The sequence below is a fragment of the Triticum aestivum genome, chromosome 3D, assembly GCF_018294505.1.
Source record: "Triticum aestivum cultivar Chinese Spring chromosome 3D, IWGSC CS RefSeq v2.1, whole genome shotgun sequence".
Lineage (NCBI taxonomy): Eukaryota > Viridiplantae > Streptophyta > Magnoliopsida > Poales > Poaceae > Triticum > Triticum aestivum.
Genome location: NC_057802.1, coordinates 581,665,750 through 581,684,674, shown reverse-complemented (window position 1 = coordinate 581,684,674; position 18,925 = coordinate 581,665,750). Strand labels below are relative to the sequence as shown.

General features: G+C 48.0%; 1 protein-coding gene across 1 annotated transcript; it reads right to left on the bottom strand.

The window, feature by feature from the left end:
• Positions 1-239: 239 nt before the first annotated feature.
• On the bottom strand, positions 240-1,275 carry LOC123075618 (NAC domain-containing protein 48-like). The gene has a single exon (XM_044498178.1). The coding sequence runs from the start codon at positions 1,260-1,262 to the stop codon at positions 582-584; it is 681 nt and encodes a 226-aa protein (XP_044354113.1). The 5' UTR covers positions 1,263-1,275; the 3' UTR covers positions 240-581.
• Positions 1,276-18,925: the final 17,650 nt, after the last annotated feature.

The window sequence follows — 18,925 nt, the reverse complement described above, 5'->3', positions numbered from 1 at the left end:
GGTTGAAACCGTACAGCGTCGCCGATCGCACGTTCCGCGGCGCCCCGCGATCTAGAATCTGCCAGCGGCGGCGGCCCAGTCGAGTCGTTCGGCGGGCGGCGCCCCGCGATCTAGAAGCTGCCAGCGGCGGTGGCCCTGTCGAGTCGTTCGGCGGCGGCGGCGCTGTGGAGTCGTTCCGCGCGGCGGCGCTGTGGAGTGCGCGGCGATCCAGACGTCGTGCGATCTGATCGGCAGCGGGGTACTGGGATGGGCGTCAGGGCGATCCTGATCGGCTCGGTGGGGGGCGATCCTGATCGGCTCGGTGAGGTTCGGTGGGTGGGCGTGGGGTGGGGGTAATTTGATGAAAAAACCGGTTGAAAAAAACCAGTCGAAAAAAAAATCAGTCGAAAATGGGGGACTATTCAACCAACTCGTCCATTAGGAGTAGAGATTTCCTTCTCTACACTGCACATGGCCCACGCACCGACCGACGGATATGGCAGGCCGCACAGCCGGGCGACGAGCACAAGAAATCCTTCGGGGATTCTCCCGGCCGGCGAGCGAGCTTACGCTGGAGATCAGCTTTCATGCTCGGAGAACCGTTAACGTTGGAGATCCCACGACTTCCAGCACTCCCAGGACCGCGGCTTGACGTTCTTCCTGGTGCTCCGGCGGACGTGGCAGAGCACCCAGTAGTGGTCCTCCTCGCCGTCGTCGGCCCGGCGGTAGCACCGCGGGTCCGTGATCTCGTACTCGGACATGGCCCACCCGGTGCTCCGCCGCCCCTGCTGCGCCCCGCCCTCCCCTTTCACGCCGCCGCGGGCGTAGAAGCAGTACAGCGTCATGGACCAGCGCGCGACCACGCCTAGCTCCGTCACGGACCGGCGGTGCTCCTTGTTCCCGCTGTGCATCCACGAGCCGCCGCCGCCATCCGGGGTGCGCCGCGCCTGGGTGCCCTTCCCGCGCCGCCGCGCCGCGAAGAAGTAGCCGTGCCCGCGCCGCAGCAGGCCGTGCCGCGCAAGAAGCTCCCAGGGGGTCGCCGCGCACGGCTCCGCCTCCACCACCGCGCCCGCCACGCGCGGCGCGAACCCGCGCAGCTGCGGCCGCAGGAAGTGCAGCACCAGCTCGTCGTCCGTCGGGTCGAACTCGATCTCCTCCTCCTCCCCTGCCTCCTTCTTCACCAACACCCCGCCGGCGACGCCCAGATTTATCTCCTCCTCCTCCCCCGCCTCCTTCCTCACCTCCACCCCGTCGGCGCCGCCGATATTTATCTCCTTCTCCATTTCCCCGATGAAGTCTCCCCTCCCTCCGATGAAGTCAAGGCGCTCGGCAACCACCAGACAATAAGATGCGGCGAGGGACCGGGGACGGACAGCGACGGCTAGAAAATGGACCTCCAGCACGCTGCGTTTCTTTCCAACCACCACTGGTACAGCCAACATGGAGTAGCCCACCGAGATGGCCTGCTCGATCGGGCCCAATCGGAAAGTCACAGCACGTTATCAGGTTGGGACAAGTGTCGTGCTGTATATGCGCCACTCGTTACAACCGTCGCAATCTATTCATCTTCAATCATGGTATTACAACGAATATTAGAAATAATAAAAATTACATCCAGATTCATAGACCATGTAGCGACGACTACCAGCACTAAAGCGAGCCGAAGACACGCCGCTCCCTCGTCGCAGTTGGGCAAAACTTCTTGTAGTAGAAAGCCAGAAAGTCTTTGTGCTAAGGCCACATAGGACCAATCCATCAGAACAGCAACACCACCGATGAAAAAATAACATAGATCAGACGGATCCAACCCAAAGACACACGAAAATAGACGACAACGACCAGATCCGAGCAAATCCACAAATGACAGATCCGCCAGAGACACACCTCCACACGCCCGCCGACAATGCTAGACGCACCACCGGATGGAGGCTAGGCGGGGAGAACATTATTCCATCCTCACGGAGCCGCCAACATCTCGCCTTCCTAAGTAGCACGTCAACCCTAACAAAACTCAAAAAAAAAAAATCAAAAAATGAAGCCCTCCCACAAGCAAGGGCCGGGGTCCACTCCGCCCCAATGGCCCTAAGGACAGCGAAGACGAGGCGGACCGGCGGGAGGCAGAGAAACCCTGTCCCTTTTAGGGGGGAGCCGTAGGAAAAAGTTAGAGCCTAAAAAAATCTATTTTTCGTAGATTCGTTTATTCAACATGTTTTATCTCTTAAACCGTGCGTCCAAATCTCAAATCCTTTTCACAGTTGGTTCCCCTTTATTGAAAACTAGATCACATGTTGACAGGTTTCGATGAAACGTTTTTTCACGGAAAAACCATACGAAAAAACCGAATGGGGAGCACGTTTTTTTTCCTTTCCGAGGAGGCAGGCATTTTTTGCCTTTCCAAGAGGCATGACCGTGTCTCGCGCGAAAGAAAATCCGTGCCTCCATGAGAAGTAAATCCATGCCTCTTGCGGGATGAAAAAAAGAAACATGTTTTTTCCCTTTCCGAGAGGCACGACCGTGCCTCCCACGGAACGAAAAAAAGAAAATGTGTTTTTTCCTTCCTGAGAGGCACAGCCATGCCTCTCGCGAAAGCAAATCTGTGCCTTCACGAGAAGCAAATCATGTGTATTTTTTTCTTTCCAAGAGGCACGTTTTCCCCCATTCCAAGAGGCACGACTGTGTCTCTCATGGAAGCAAATCCATGCCTCCATGAGAAGTGAATCCGTGACTCTCACGGAACAAAAAAGGAAGTGCGTTTTTTTCGCGCATTTTTTTCCCTGTTTTATTTTGGCCAATTCCTAAGAAAAACCGTTGGAAAACAGAAAACCCGCCCCAAAAAAATTATTTGAAAGCAGAAAACATGTACATAAAAATAAAAAATAAAATCCGGAGGGAGCATCCAGAGCATGAGACGTGGCGGCAGCTGAGAGCGTGTCAAGTGGCCCTTGCGGGGGCTCCCGAAGTGACCATTGCGGGGGCTCCCGAAGAAGCATTCAATTAGTTGCTCTGTCTGATCTGATCAGGCTAGATCTTTTTATTTTCGGGATCTATTTATGCTGTGTAAATGGAAATCACTAATTAAGGATGGTGAGATACGCATCAATTCTGTAACTGTGATAACAAGATCACCCATTAAGTAGTGCGATATGGCGCGCATGTCGATTATATCGAGCAAATCGGGGGAATGAAATGTCAAGGCTCCCAATATGATGAAGTTCTTCTGCAATGCAGATCAGGGTGTAAGCACCACCAAAACAACCATGTTGTAAGTGATGATTATCAAGCTTCCTTGGGCACACATCTTGTTTCCCTTGCAAGCTTACACGTCTCAACAACCAGTAGAAGAAAAAAATATGAAGCTAACGATCGTACAATTAGAATGCTAAATTCCGGTGAAAAAGATATATAATGGTAAAGACAATGAACACACACATAAACAACAATCCGGGTGTTGTCAATTGTCGAGGTTCATGTGGATGGTTGTGTTGGAAATATGCCCTAGAGGCAATAATAAATGGTTATTATTATATTTCTTTGTTCATGATAATTGTCTATTATTCATGCTATAATTGTATTGTCCAGAAATCGTAATACATGTGTGAATACATAGACCACAACGTGTCCCTACTAAGCCTCTAGTTGACTAGCTCGTTGATCAACAGATAGTCATGGTTTCCTGACTATGGACATTGGATGTCATTGATAACGGGATCACATCATTAGGAGAATGATGTGATGGACAAGACCCCATCCTAAGCATAGCATAAAAGATCGTGTAGTTTCATTTGCTAGAGCTTTTCCAATGTCAAGTATCTTTTCCTTAGACCATGAGATCATGAAACTCTCGGATACCGTAGGAGTGCTTTGGGTGTGCCAAACGTCACAACGTAACTGGGTGACTATAAAGGTGCACTACGGGTATCTCCGAAAGTGTCTGTTGGGTTGGCACGGATCGAGACTGGGATTTGTCACTCCGTGTGACGGAGAGGTATCTCTGGGCCCTCTCGGTAATGCATCATCATAATGAGCTCAATGTGACTAAGGCGTTAGTGACGGGATCATGCATTGCGGTACGAGTAAAGAGACTTGCCGGTAACGAGATTGAACAAGGTATTGGGATACCGACAATCGAATCTCGGGCAAGTAACATACCGATTGACAAAGGGAATTGCATACGGGATTGATTGAATCCTCGACACCGTGGTTCATCCGATGAGATCATCGTGGAACATGTGGGAGCCAACATGGGTATCCAGATCCCGCTGTTGGTTATTGAACGGAGAGGCGTCTCGGTCATGTCTGCATGTCTCCCGAACCCGTAGGGTCTACACACTTAAGGTTCGGTGACACTAGGGTTGTAGAGATATATGTATGCGGAAACCCGAAAGTTGTTCGGAGTCCCGGATGAGATCCCGGACGTCACGAGAGGCTCCGGAATGGTCCGGAGGTGAAGAATTATATATAGGAAGTCAAGTTTCGGCCACCGGGAAAGTTTCGGGGGTTACCGGTATTGTACCGGGACCACCGGAAGGGTCCCGGGCGTCCACCGGGTGGGGCCACCTATCCCGAAGGGCCCCGTGGGCTGAAAGTGGAAGGGAACCAGCCCTTAGTGGGCTGGGGCGCCCCCCTTGGGCCTCCCCCCATGCGCCTAGGGTTGGGAACCCTAAGGGGGGGAGCTTCCCCCTTGCCTTGGGGGGCAAGGCAACCCCTTCCCCCCTTTGGCCGCCGCCCCCCCTTGGAGATCCCATCTCCCAGGGCCGGCGCCCCCCCAGGGGCCTATATAAAGGGGGGGAGGGAGGGCAGCAAACTACAGCCTTGGGCGCCTCCCTCCTCCCCTGCAACACCTCTCTCTCTCTCTCGCAGAAGCTCGGCGAAGCCCTGCCGGAGACCCGCTACATCCACCACCACGCCTTCGTGCTGCTGGATCTCCATCAACCTCTCCTCCCCCCTTGCTGGATCAAGAAGGAGGAGACGTCGCTGCATCGTACGTGTGTTGAACGCGGAGGTGCCGTCCGTTCGGCACTCGGTCATCGGTGATTTGGATCACGGCGAGTACGACTCCGTCATCCACGTTCATTGGAACGCTTCCGCTCGCGATCTACAAGGGTATGTAAATGCAGTCCCTTCCCCTCGTTGCTAGTATACTCCATAGATGCATCTTGGTGAGCGTAGGAAAATTTTAAATTATGCTACGATTCCCAACAGTGGCATCATGAGCCAGGTCTATGCGTAGTTACTATGCACGAGTAGAACACAAAGCAGTTGTGGGCGTTGAGTTTGCCAATTCTTCTTGCCGCTACTAGTCTTTTCTTGTTTCGGCGGCATTGTAGGATGAAGCGGCCCGGACCGACCTTACACGTACACTTACGTGAGACAGGTTCCACCGATTGACATGCACTAGTCGCATAAGGTGGCTAGCGGGTGTCTGTCTCTCCCACTTTAGTCGGAACGGATTCGATGAAAAGGGTCCTTATGAAGGGTAAATAGAAATTGGCAAATCACGTTGTGGTCATACGTAGGTAAGAAAATGTTCTTGCTAGAAACCTACAAACCACGTAAAAACTTGCAACAACAATTAGAGGACGTCTAACTTGTTTTTGCAGCAAGTGCTATGTGATGTGATATGGCCAGAAGATGTGATGAATGATATATGTGATGTATGAGATTGATCATATTCTTGTAATAGGAATCACGACTTGCATGTCGATGAGTATGACAACCGGCAGGAGCCATAGGACTTGTCTTTATTATTTTGTATGACCTGCGTGTCATTGAATAACGCCATGTAAATTACTTTACTTTGTTGCTAAACGCGTTAGCCATAGAAGTAGAAGTAATCGTTGGCGTGACGACTTCATGAAGACACAATGATGGAGATCATGGTGTCATGCCGGTGACGAAGATGATCATGGTGCCCCGAAGATGGAGATCAAAGGAGGATGATGATATTGGCCATATCATGTCACTATTTGATTGCATGTGATGTTTATCATGTTTTTGCATCTTATTTGCTTAGAACGACGGTAGTAAGTAAGATGATCCCTTATAATAATTTCAAGAAAGTGTTCACCCTAACTGTGCACCGTTGCGAAGGTTCGTTGTTTCGAAGCACCACGTGATGATCGGGTGTGATAGATTCTAACGTTCGAATACAACGGGTGTTGACGAGCCTAGCATGTACAGACATGGCCTCGGAACACACGCAATACACTTAGGTTGACTTGACGAGCCTAGCATGTACAGACATGGCCTCGGAACACGGAGGACCAAAAGGTCGAGCATGAGTCGTATAGAAGATACGATCAACATGGAGATGTTCACCGATCTTGACTAGTCCGTCTCACGTGATGATCGAACACGGCCTAGTTAAACTCGGATCATGTTTTACTTAGATGACGAGAGGGATGTCTATCTGAGTGAGAGTTCATTGAATAATTTGATTAGATGAACTTAATTATCATGAACTTAGTCTAAAATCTTTACACTATGTCTTGTAGATCAAATGGCCAACGTTGTCCTCAATTTCAACGCGTTCCTAGAGAAAACCAAGCTGAAAGATGATGGCAGCAACTATACGGACTGGGTCCGGAACCTGAGGCTCATCCTCATAGTAGCCAAGAAAGATTATGTCTTAGAAGCACCGCTAGGTGATGCACCAATCCCACAGAACCAAGACGTTATGAACGCTTGGCAGCAGCGTGCTGATGATTACTCCCTCGTTCAGTGCGGCATGCTTTACAGTCTAGAACCGGGTCTCCAAAAGCGTTTTGAGAAACATGGAGCATATGAGATGTTCGAGGAGCTGAAACTAGTTTTCCAAGCTCATGCCCGGGTCGAGAGATATGATGTCTCCGACAAGTTCTTCAGCTGTAAAATGGAGGAGAATAGTTCTGTTAGTCAGCACATACTCAGAATGTCTGGGTTGCACAACCGCTTGACTCAGCTGGGAGTTAATCTCCCGGATGACGCGGTCATTGACAGAATCCTCCAGTCGCTTCCACCAAGCTACAAGAGCTTTGTGATGAACTACAATATGCAGGGGATGGAAAAGACCATTCCTGAGGTATATTCAATGCTGAAATCAGCGGAAGGGGAGATCAGAAAAGAACATCAAGTGTTGATGGTGAATAAAACCACTAAGTTCAAGAAGGGCAAGGGTAAGAAGAACTTCAAGAAGGACGGCAAGGGAGTTGCCGCGCCCGGTAAACTAGTTACTGGGAAGAAGTCAAAGAATGGACCCAAGCCTGAAACTGAGTGCTTTTATTGCAAGGGAAGTGGTCACTGGAAGCGGAACTGCCCCAAATACTTAGCGGACAAGAAGAAGGCCGGCAACCCCAAAGGTATATGTGATATACAAGTTATTGATGTGTACCTTACCAGTACTCGTAGTAGCTCCTGGGTATTTGATACCGGTGCGGTTGCTCATATTTGTAACTCAGAACAGGAACTACAGAATAAACGGAGACTGGCGAGGGACGAGGTGACGATGCGCGTCGGGAATGGTTCCAAGGTCGATGTGATCGCCGTCGGCACGCTACCTCTGCATCTACCCACGGGATTAGTTTTGAACCTCAATAATTGTTATTTAGTGCCAGCTTTGAGCATGAACATTGTATCTGGATCTCGTTTAATTCGAGATGGCTACTCATTTAAATCCGAGAATAACGGTTGTTCTATTTATTTGAGAGATATGTTTTATGGTCATGCCCCGCTGGTCAATGGTTTATTTTTGATGAATCTCGAACGTGATGTTACACATGTTCATAGTGTGAATACCAAAAGATGTAAAGTTGATAACGATAGTTCCACATACTTGTGGCAATGCCGCCTTGGTCACATTGGTGTCAAACGCATGAAGAAGCTCCATACAGATGGACTTTTGGAGTCTCTTGATTACGAATCATTTGACACGTGCGAACCATGCCTCATGGGTAAGATGACCAAGACTCCGTTCTCCGGAACAATGGAGCGAGCAACCAACTTATTGGAAATCATACATACCGATGTGTGTGGTCCAATGAGTGTTGAGGCTCGCGGAGGATATCGTTATGTTCTCACTCTCACTGATGATTTAAGTAGATATGGGTATGTCTACCTAATGAAACACAAGTCTGAAACCTTTGAAAAGTTCAAGGAATTTCAGAGTGAAGTTGAGAATCAACGTGACAGGAAAATAAAATTCTTACGATCAGATCGTGGTGGAGAATATTTAAGTCACGAATTTGGTACACACTTAAGGAAATGTGGAATAGTTTCACAACTCACGCCGCCTGGAACACCTCAGAGAAATGGTGTGTCCGAACGTCGTAATCGCAATCTATTGGATATGGTGCGATCTATGATGTCTCCTACCGATTTACCGCTCTCATTTTGGGGCTATGCTTTAGAGACTGCCGCATTCACTTTAAATAGGGCTCCGTCTAAATCCGTTGAGACGACACCGTATGAATTATGGTTTGGGAAGAAACCTAAGCTGTCGTTTCTAAAAGTTTGGGGATGCGATGCTTATGTCAAGAAACTTCAACCTGAAAAGCTCGAACCCAAGTCGGAGAAATGCGTCTTCATAGGATACCCTAAGGAAACTATTGGGTATACCTTCTACCTCAGATCCGAAGGCAAGATCTTCGTTGCCAAGAACGGGTCCTTTCTGGAGAAGGAGTTTCTCTCGAAAGAATTGAGTGGGAGGAAAGTGGAACTTGATGAGGTGATAGTCACCCCTTCCGAACCGGAAAGTAGCGCAGCGTGGGAAAATGTTCCTGTGGTGCCTACACCGACTGGGGAGGAAGTTAATGATGATGATCATGAAGCTTCGGATCAAGTTACTGAACTTCGTAGGTCCACAAGGACACGTTCCGCACCAGAGTGGTACGTCAACCCTGTCCTGGAAATCATGTTGTTAGACAACGGTGAACCTTCGAACTATGAAGAAGCGATGGCGGGCCCGGATTCCGACAAATGGCTAGAAGCCATGAAATCCGAGATAGGATCCATGTATAAAAACGAAGTATGGACTTTGACTGACTTGCCCGATGATCGGCGAGCCATAGAAAACAAATGGATCTTTAAGAAGAAGACAGACGCGGATGGTAATGTGACCATCTATAAGGCTCGACTTGTCGCTAAGGGTTATCGACAAGTTCAAGGGGTTGACTACGATGAGACTTTCTCACCCGTAGCGAAGCTGAAGTCCGTCCGAATCATGTTAGCAATTGCCGCATACTATGATTATGAGATATGGCAGATGGACGTCAAAACGGCATTCCTTAACGGCTTCCTTAAGGAAGAGTTGTATATGATGCAGCCGGAAGGTTTTGTCGATCCTAAGAATGCTAACAAAGTATGCAAGCTCCAGCGCTCAATCTATGGGCTGGTGCAAGCATCTCGGAGTTGGAACATTCGCTTTGATGAGATGATCAAAGCGTTTGGGTTTACACAGACTTATGGAGAAGCCTGTGTTTACAAGAAAGTGAGTGGGAGCTCTGTAGCATTTCTCATATTATATGTGGATGACATACTATTGATGGGAAATGATATAGAATTCTTGGAAAGTATAAAGGCCTATTTGAATAAGTGTTTTTCAATGAAGGACCTTGGAGAAGCTGCTTATATATTAGGCATCAAGATCTATAGAGATAGATCAAGACGCCTCATTGGTCTTTCACAAAGTACATACCTTGACAAGATATTGAAGAAGTTCAGTATGGATCAGTCCAAGAAGGGGTTCTTGCCTGTATTGCAAGGTGTGCAATTGAGCACGGCTCAATGTCCGACCACGGCAGAAGATATAGAAAAGATGAGTGCCATCCCCTATGCCTCGGCCATAGGGTCTATTATGTATGCCATGCTGTGTACCAGACCTGATGTAAACCTTGCCGTAAGTTTGGTAAGAAGGTACCAAAGTAATCCCGGCATGGAACACTGGACAACGGTCAAGAATATCCTAAAGTACCTGAAAAGGACTAAGGATATGTTTCTCGTTTATGGAGGTGACGAAGAGCTCGTCGTAAAGGGTTACGTCGACGCTAGCTTCGACACAGATCTGGATGACTCGAAGTCACAGACCGGATACGTGTATATTTTGAATGGAGGAGCAGTAAGCTGGTGCAGTTGCAAGCAAAGCGTCGTGGCGGGATCTACATGTGAAGCGGAGTACATGGCAGCCTCGGAGGCAGCACAGGAAGCAGTCTGGATGAAGGAGTTCATTACCGACCTAGGGGTGATTCCCAATGCGTCGGGCCCGATGTCTCTCTTCTGTGACAACACTGGAGCTATTGCCCTTGCGAAGGAGCCCAGGTTTCACAGGAAGACCAGGCATATCAAGCGTCGCTTCAACTCCATTCGTGAAAGTGTTCAAAATGGAGACATAGATATTTGTAAAGTACATACGGACCTGAATGTAGCAGATCCGTTGACTAAACCTCTCCCTAGGGCAAAACATGATCAACACCAGGACGCAATGGGTGTTCGATTCATCACAATGTAACTAGATTATTGACTCTAGTGCAAGTGGGAGACTGTTGGAAATATGCCCTAGAGGCAATAATAAATGGTTATTATTATATTTCTTTGTTCATGATAATTGTCTATTATTCATGCTATAATTGTATTGTCCGGAAATCGTAATACATGTGTGAATACATAGACCACAACGTGTCCCTAGTAAGCCTCTAGTTGACTAGCTCGTTGATCAACAGATAGTCATGGTTTCCTGACTATGGACATTGGATGTCATTGATAACGGGATCACATCATTAGGAGAATGATGTGATGGACAAGACCCAATCCTAAGCATAGCATAAAAGATCGTGTAGTTTCGTTTGCTAGAGCTTTTCCAATGTCAAGTATCTTTTCCTTAGACCATGAGATCGTGCAACTCCCGGATACCGTAGGAGTGCTTTGGGTTTCCAAACGTCACAACGTAACTGGGTGACTATAAAGGTGCACTACGGGTATCTCCGAAAGTGTCTGTTGGGTTGGCACGGATCGAGACTAGGATTTGTCACTCTGTGTGACGGAGAGGTATCTCTGGGCCCTCTCGGTAATGCATCATCATAATGAGCTCAATGTGACTAAGGCGTTAGTCACGGGATCATGCATTGCGGTACGAGTAAAGAGACTTGCTGGTAACGAGATTGAACAAGGTATTGGGATACCGACGATCGAATCTCGGGCAAGTAACATACTGATTGACAAAGGGAATTGCATACGGGATTGATTGAATCCTCGACACCGTGGTTCAACCGATGAGATCATCGTGGAACATGTGGGAGCCAACATGGGTATCCAGATCCCACTGTTGGTTATTGACCGGAGAGGCGTCTCGGTCATGTCTGCATGTCTCCCGAACCCGTAGGGTCTACACACTTAAGGTTCGGTGACACTAGGGTTGTAGAGATATATGTATGCGGAAACCCGAAAGTTGTTCGGAGTCCCGGATGAGATCCCGGACGTCACGAGTGGCTCCGGAATGGTCCGGAGGTGAAGAATTATATATAGGAAGTCAAGTTTCGGCCACCGGAAAAGTTTCGGGGGTTACCGGTATTGTACCGGGACCACCGGAAGGGTCCCGGGGGTCCACCGGGTGGGGCCACCTATCCCAGAGGCCCCGTGGGCTGAAAGTGGAAGGGAACCAGCCCTTAGTGGGCTGGCGCGCCCTCCTTGGGCCTCCCCCCATGCGCCTAGGGTTGGGAACCCTAAGGGGGGGGGAGCTTCCCCCTTGCCTTGGGGGGCAAGGCAACCCCTTCCCCCCTTTGGCCGCCGCCCCCCCTTGGAGATCCCATCTCCCAGGGCCGGCGCCCCCCCAGGGGCCTATATAAAGGGGGGGGAGGGAGGGCAGCAAACTACAGCCTTGGGCGCCTCCCTCCTCCCCTGCAACACCTCTCTCTCTCTCGCAGAAGCTCGGCGAAGCCCTGCCGGAGACCCGCTACATCCACCACCACGCCGTCGTGCTGCTGGATCTCCATCAACCTCTCCTCCCCCCTTGCTGGATCAAGAAGGAGGAGACGTCGCTGCACCGTACGTGTGTTGAACGCGGAGGTGTCGTCCGTTCGGCACTCGGTCATCGGTGATTTGGATCACGGCGAGTACGACTCCGTCATCCACGTTCATTGGAACGCTTCCGCTCGCGATCTACAAGGGTATGTAGATGCACTCCCTTCCCCTCGTTTCTAGTATACTCCATAGATGCATCTTGGTGAGCGTAGGAAAATTTTAAATTATGCTACGATTCCCAACAGGTTGGTGGTCAGTGCAATGATACATTTTACCCACATGGTTTTTAATCCGCGCCTTACTCGATCCTGGTTGAGAAAAATAAGCGACTATTAAAAAAAAGAAAAAATGGGTATATCTAATCTCTAAACTATAAACAGGATTTAGAGTTTGTCCTTGACTGGATTGCTCAGTCATTCAGCTTATAATAACATAAACATATGCTCCCTCATAGTGGTTTTGACCATAGTGCAGGCCATATCAACACCATGTGTCTTTCACATCACAATTTTTCACGGGAGCTCCATATGTTGCTTAAATGTACTACGAATGAAAAGCATAAAAGGAAATAACAACATGCGCAAAAGGAGAAAAAGAATCTCTGCAAAACATTTTTTATATACTAAACTAGTATTTCTATAAAAGTAGACAAATGAGGAAAATAAGACTATAAAAATAAGAAAAATATACTTCAATAAAAAATACATTTGGTTTCTTTAAAAATATATCAACTCAGTTCCTTGTGTTTCTCAATTTTTCTTTAGATGAAGAATATGCAATGCCCATTTCTTTTATCATATTTGGTGTAAGTAAACCATTTGCTAAAAACTGCTTTGAGGGCCCAAATGCTATGACATTAATGTCTAAATTGCAAACTATTTTTCAATACCCAGTGTAAACACATTCAGTAGTTAAGGTTAAAAATTACAGTATGTATAGCCATAATTTGCTATGAAATACATATGTGTTTTCCGATAGGAATATATATAACTTACCATAGCTTTTGATTTATGGATCCCTACAACAGGAAAAACATTTTTTATATATTTTTATAGTAATATATTTGTTGTTAGGAGATATCCGCTATTTTTCAATGGTGTGCAAAGTGTCACCCCCCCCACCGGGCCTCTTTAGAGCACAGTTTCATGACTAAGAACCAAGAAATTTGTCATGAATTTCAGGTAATGCGAAAAGAAGGATTATAAACGATAACTAATACGTGGTTACTCCATGGGTGACTTGGGAGTTGGGACTATACCTGTCCATGGGAAACCCGGCCCGAAATTCTCGCACCGAGCCAGGCCTGGGCCTAAGTTTTTAGCCCGAAGGCTGGGCTCAGCCGGGCTTGGGCTTCGCATATGTGCATTTTAAGGATGTGGCCTGGCCCGAGGGCCGAGGCCCGACGAGTTTTCCATTGATGCATTGGACTTGGGCCTTAAATCTAGGCACGAAGGCCGGGCAGGCTCGGGTTTTCTGTTGCGGGCTTTTTTAGGCCCATCCCGAACCCTCTCCCGGCCTGACATGGCAAGGTATACTTGGGACGCAGTCACTGCACCGCATGGTTTTGGGAATACGGTGGGGACTGGGCAAGGGGGGTGGACGCACATGAATTTCCCCTCCCTTCTCTTCCTTGGTGGAGTGTACACACAATATGTTTTTTCTTTTGTGGAAGTCCCCAAGTCTTGAAAGTTCAATGTGCCAAGAAGTTCTTTTTTGTTTAAATTTTGCTATTTGGGCCAAGATTTTTTATACTGTCAAATCTAGAGGTTTCAATTATAACTTCTGAGAAGTTACAAAATTTAAAAGCCGATCCAAGATTTTTTTAACCCAATACTACAATTGTTTAAATTGCTAACTTTTTCTTCATAATAATAAATTAGTAAGTGCCAAATATAGAAAGTTGCCAAAATGAAATATGTGCTCCAAATTTGATCACGTGGGAGCAGGGGTGCCCGCCAATTAGCTGCGCTCATTATGTGGTCTTAAACGTATGAGTAAGGCAAATAGTAAGATATCGAAGTTAGTTCGAGGGATGTTAAGTTTGATCCATGGTGAGATGTAACAGGAATGTTAAAAATCTGATGTCGGTTTTTAACGTTTCCCAGTCAACGCCAAGATTTGCCCTGTGAAAACAAATAAATTTGCCATGCTTATGTATAAGGATTTGCCATGTTCTAAAGTGAAAATTCCATGTAGTATAAAAATATCTTAAGTTGTTGTGTTGTAGCGAGTAATTACCATGTGTTCGGTCAAGATTGGACGTACCTGAGGATGTCAGATTTTTGACCCCAAAAATCTAATGCCAAATGTATATTGGGGTCCATTGATCAGACCTATCATAAGTTCCTAACACGGAACTATTCTTCTATTTTGGGTAGAATAGTATCCTATATACCTAAATAGTTATTCCTCACTACTTGTATTATCTTAGCATGCATAAATGCCATCTCATCAAAGGCCCACCACAACATGCACGGAAATTATTTTTTAGTATTAGGGCATCTTCGAGGCTGACCCACAAATATGCTCCAGCATCCGTTCGCGGACAGGGGAACAGGTCCACGGACACTGATGCGTGTGCTGGCCATCCAATGCTACCGGCATACATCCGGCCCCAACTTTTTTTAGCCTGCACACTCAAATAGAGGCATATATAATAGTTTACAATATTTCAAATGTTCAAATCTGGTGGCAGTTCGAATTAAATAAGTTCAAATATTACACTCAAACATTGTTGTCCCCTTTAACCGCCCATAAATGCTTAATCAGATCTTCTTTTAGTTGCTCGTGAGTTGCTCAATCCCAAATTTGTTGATGCATTTGAACAAACTCTTCAAATGTAGCCGGATTCTGATCTGGAAATTCGATAGGATCACCCATGTTCTCAAATTCAAGACTTACCGCAGCATCATCACCCTCATCCTCCACGGTCATGTTCTGCATGATCACACAGCAGGTCATCACCTCCCACAAGGTCTCCGCATCCCATGGTTTAGTTGGTCCACGAACAACTATAAAACGTGCCAGCAGAACTCCAAATGCCCTCTCAACATCATTTTTAGCTGCTTCTTTTCTCTGGGCAAAGTGAACCTTTTTCTAGCCAACTTGGTTAAAGATGGTGTTCACAAAGGTAGTCCACAGAGGATAGATACCGTCATCATGCGTGTATCCTCCTCGTCGGATGAGCCATCCAACGCCTCAACATAGTGCTTGTATATGTAATCCATATCCTTATCCATTGCTTCAAAGAAGATGGGCCAAAAAACATTAGCATGGGCATTTCACCGAATAGTTGCCGAGCATGGTGAGTACTGTAGGAGCTGATGGAACCTGCACGGTGGTCGGAGGAGACGTGTGGAAAGGCGGCCGTGGAGAAGCGACTTGGATCCCGGTTGTACCACTGGAGGTGACGGGGTGGCTAGGGTGGTGGAGCGGTGGCAAAGGCAAGAGAGAAAAATGTAAGGAGAGAAAATGGGAGGATGGAGGCGCGGGGTCCGGGAGGGGTTTTGGCGGGTTTTCAGGGTGGACCGGGGGTGTCAGAGTCCTACGTGTCTGCTGTCTGTACTCCTGGAAAGCCCCTCCCACACACAAAGTTTGTCTCTGGTTTGCGGGAAAAACTGCTTCCGGACCCCCGGATGGATCGATATAGGCCCGCTTTGGTTGGCACAACACATCTGGACCGTGTGGTCCGGTAGTATGCGGACGGTTTAAGGGTCCACTTTGAAGATGCCCTTAGTTGTTGTTCACTAAATCTACTTATTTCAACATGCAAACATAAGCCATGCACACATGCCACCCTGTCAAAAGCTCACCCAACATGCATATGAATATTATACTCCCTCTGTCCCTTGATATAAGACTTGTTTCAGTTCAAAGGTAGTACTACTACATTTATTCTATAAATATTTCTCAACTTCACAATAATGCAATACAATATATAATATGTATTTTTAGTGTTTTCATATAGGACAATGCTAACGCCCACACGTGCGGTGGGAGCCAAACCCGCCCACACAGCCTATAGCACACAGACTACGCCATGTCACCGGTTGCATGTGGAAATCTGTTTGGATTTTCTGTTTTTAAAATGTTTTATCTCTTAAATGAGAAATCCGATTGAAGATCCGTTTTCACCATTAAATCCCTCGCGACGAGATCTTCGAAACTAGATCTCATATCAATATATTTTGACGAATTTTTTTTGTTAAAAGTTGCCGTGTCTATTGCACATGAATTGCCATGATGTTTACACTGAAGTTGCCATCACTACTGGAAATCCACTTCTTTGCCGTCTGCCACTTCTTTGCCGTCAGCTAGCGGACGGCAAAGAAAGGCTTTGCCATCAGCCACCAGAAAACTGACGGCAAAGAGGCAGCGGACGGCAAAGGATGGCTTTGCCATCAGCATATCTTTGTCGTCCGCTAGCTGACGGCAAAGAGGGTGGGTGGCGGGCGTACGGGGGCGACCTAACGGCCATCTTCTTTGCCGTCTGCTGGCTGACGGCAAAACATCTTTGCCGTCCGTCAGCAAACGGCAAAGTAGATGGTCGTTAGTTCGTCTGTTTCCCCCCGGCCCCACCTCACTAGGTACGCTCTTTGCCGTCTCCTGGCAGACGACAAAGAGCTGTGACCTAGCAGATAAGGGGCCGCGCCCGCGCCCGATCTGTCCATTCCCTCTCTCTCCCTGCCCGAGCCGCCCCGACCCCTCACCCCTGCTGCCGCCCGGCCGCGCCGCCGCCCGCCTCGCCCAGCCGAGCCGCCGCCGCCGGCCGCGCCGCCCCGCCCGCCCGGCCGCGCCTGAGCCGCCCCCGCCCCACGCCACCCACGTCGTCGGCCGCCCCGCCCCGCCCGTCCCGAGCCGTCGGCGCCCAGACCAGCTGCCCCCGCCGGCCGCTACGCCCCGCACCACCCACCCCTTCCCGAGCCGCCGCCGCCCGGCCGCCGCCCCGCCCCTCATCGTGGTGAGTTTTTTTTTTCTGTTTTTTTAGATTTAGTTTATATTTGTTTAGTTTAGGTTAGTTTAGTTTAGTTTAGGTTAGTTTAGGTTAATTTAGTTTATTTTAGGTTACATTTAGTTTATAGTTTTGTTTAGGTTGTTTTCCTGTTTTTAAGAATAACCAAGAAAGATGAAAAAAAAGAAAAAGAAGAAGAGGAAGAAGAAGAAGAAAAAAGAACAATAAGTAGTAGTAGAAGAAGATGATGAAAAAAGGAGTAGAAGTTGAAGATGAAAAAAAGAAGTAGGAAAAGAGGGCGCCCGGGGACGAGCGGGTTAGTGGGTTCCTCGGTGTCGATGGAACCCTAAATAGCAAGTATCGTCGGTGCGAGGTACATGTGGCCGTCGGTGTCGAATACTACATCCACGTCCCACAAGTGATGCCGACGTCTGGCGTCCCAAAGCAACTGTTCTCGGCGTCGATGGCGGTCGAACACCATTGCGAATTTGTCTGGCAGCCTCTACGATGACGATTAAAAGGCAAGTGTTGAAACTTGAAACACCCAAACTGACTCAAGTCGGTTTGGTTGTTTGAAATTTCAAAACTTGGGTTTAATCCTCATCGCAGAGGTTGCCAGACAATTTCACCAAGGTGTTCGACCGTCATCGGCCACCAGAACTATTGTTGCGGGACGCCGGGCGCCGGCTTCACTTGTGGGATGTGGATCTAGTGTTCAACGCCGACCGCCTCATGTAACTTGCACCGATGGTAGTTGCTATTTAGTTTACCCAGGGACGAGCGGGTTAGCGGGTCGCTATGTTACTCATCCTTGGATTTAAACGTGCAGTTATTTCGTCGCTGCGAGGGTCTAGTGTTCGACGAGCTCCGCCCCTGTGTTCGTTGGTGACCACAAATGACATCTCCCGATGAAACTTGCTAGCTATAGGTGTCAATCTTCAGTATGCGTAACCACTATGCGTCTCCCGTTCGAAAGGGTTACATCTATAAATATGCATGCATTTGCATATTTATAATCGTGATTCTTTCGAATTGTCCAACGTTATCCATGGACAGCCCGAGTATGTGTAGATTGGGTTCGTTTTCCCATATGCTCAGCTCCGGATCCGATGCAGAATTTCGTCAGTGCCTCCCTGTTGTTCTCCGGGTACACATTCTCTTTGCTTATTGCCGAGACGTGTATCAGGAGAACAACGGGGAGGTGCTGCCGAAATTTTGCGTCGGATCCGGAGCAGAGCATGGGAAAACGAACCCGATCTACACATACTCGGGTGGGATTAGGACCTATCTTTACCTATTAGCGTGTAGGTTGCATGGACGTAATAAAACTGACAAACTCCATTAACTGATGGATATGGTTTGCTTAATTATGTATATATTTCTTGTGCGTCCAGTAGGAAGTCAATATGAGTGATCGTGCATGGATGTACACCGGTTACACTAGTCAGAAATTTTGGACCGAGGAATGGTTAACAAAAACCAAGTGGTTTGTTAGAGCCGCATTTGCAAATGGCCAGGAATTTAGCTGGTGCCCCTGTGCCCGTTGCGACAACTATAAAAAGAGGGACGAGCTTGAAATGAGTAAAGACCTGCAGAAGTTTGGTTTTACGCCTGGTTACACGGTCTGGACATTACATGGTGAGTCTGTCCAACGTGCGAGAGCCGAGGTTCGTTGTCGCACCGACGAGCATGGTACCGGGACCGCAGACATGGTGCAAGACTTTGACGATGCTCGGGACTCGGACTAGGAGATGGAGGAATCTGCAAAGGCCTTCACTGAAATGTTGGAGTCCTCAAAACGTCCTCTCCACGAGCACACTGAGCTTTGTCAGCTGGATGCCATCTCACAAATAATGGCTTTGAAGGCTCAATTCAACTTGGGCAGAGAATGCTACGACGCGATGATGACAGTATTCAGACGATTTCTACCCAAAGGCCATGTGCTACCTCCAAACCTGTACCAGTCAGACAAAATCCTCCGTGCTCTTAAGATGCCCTATGAGAAGA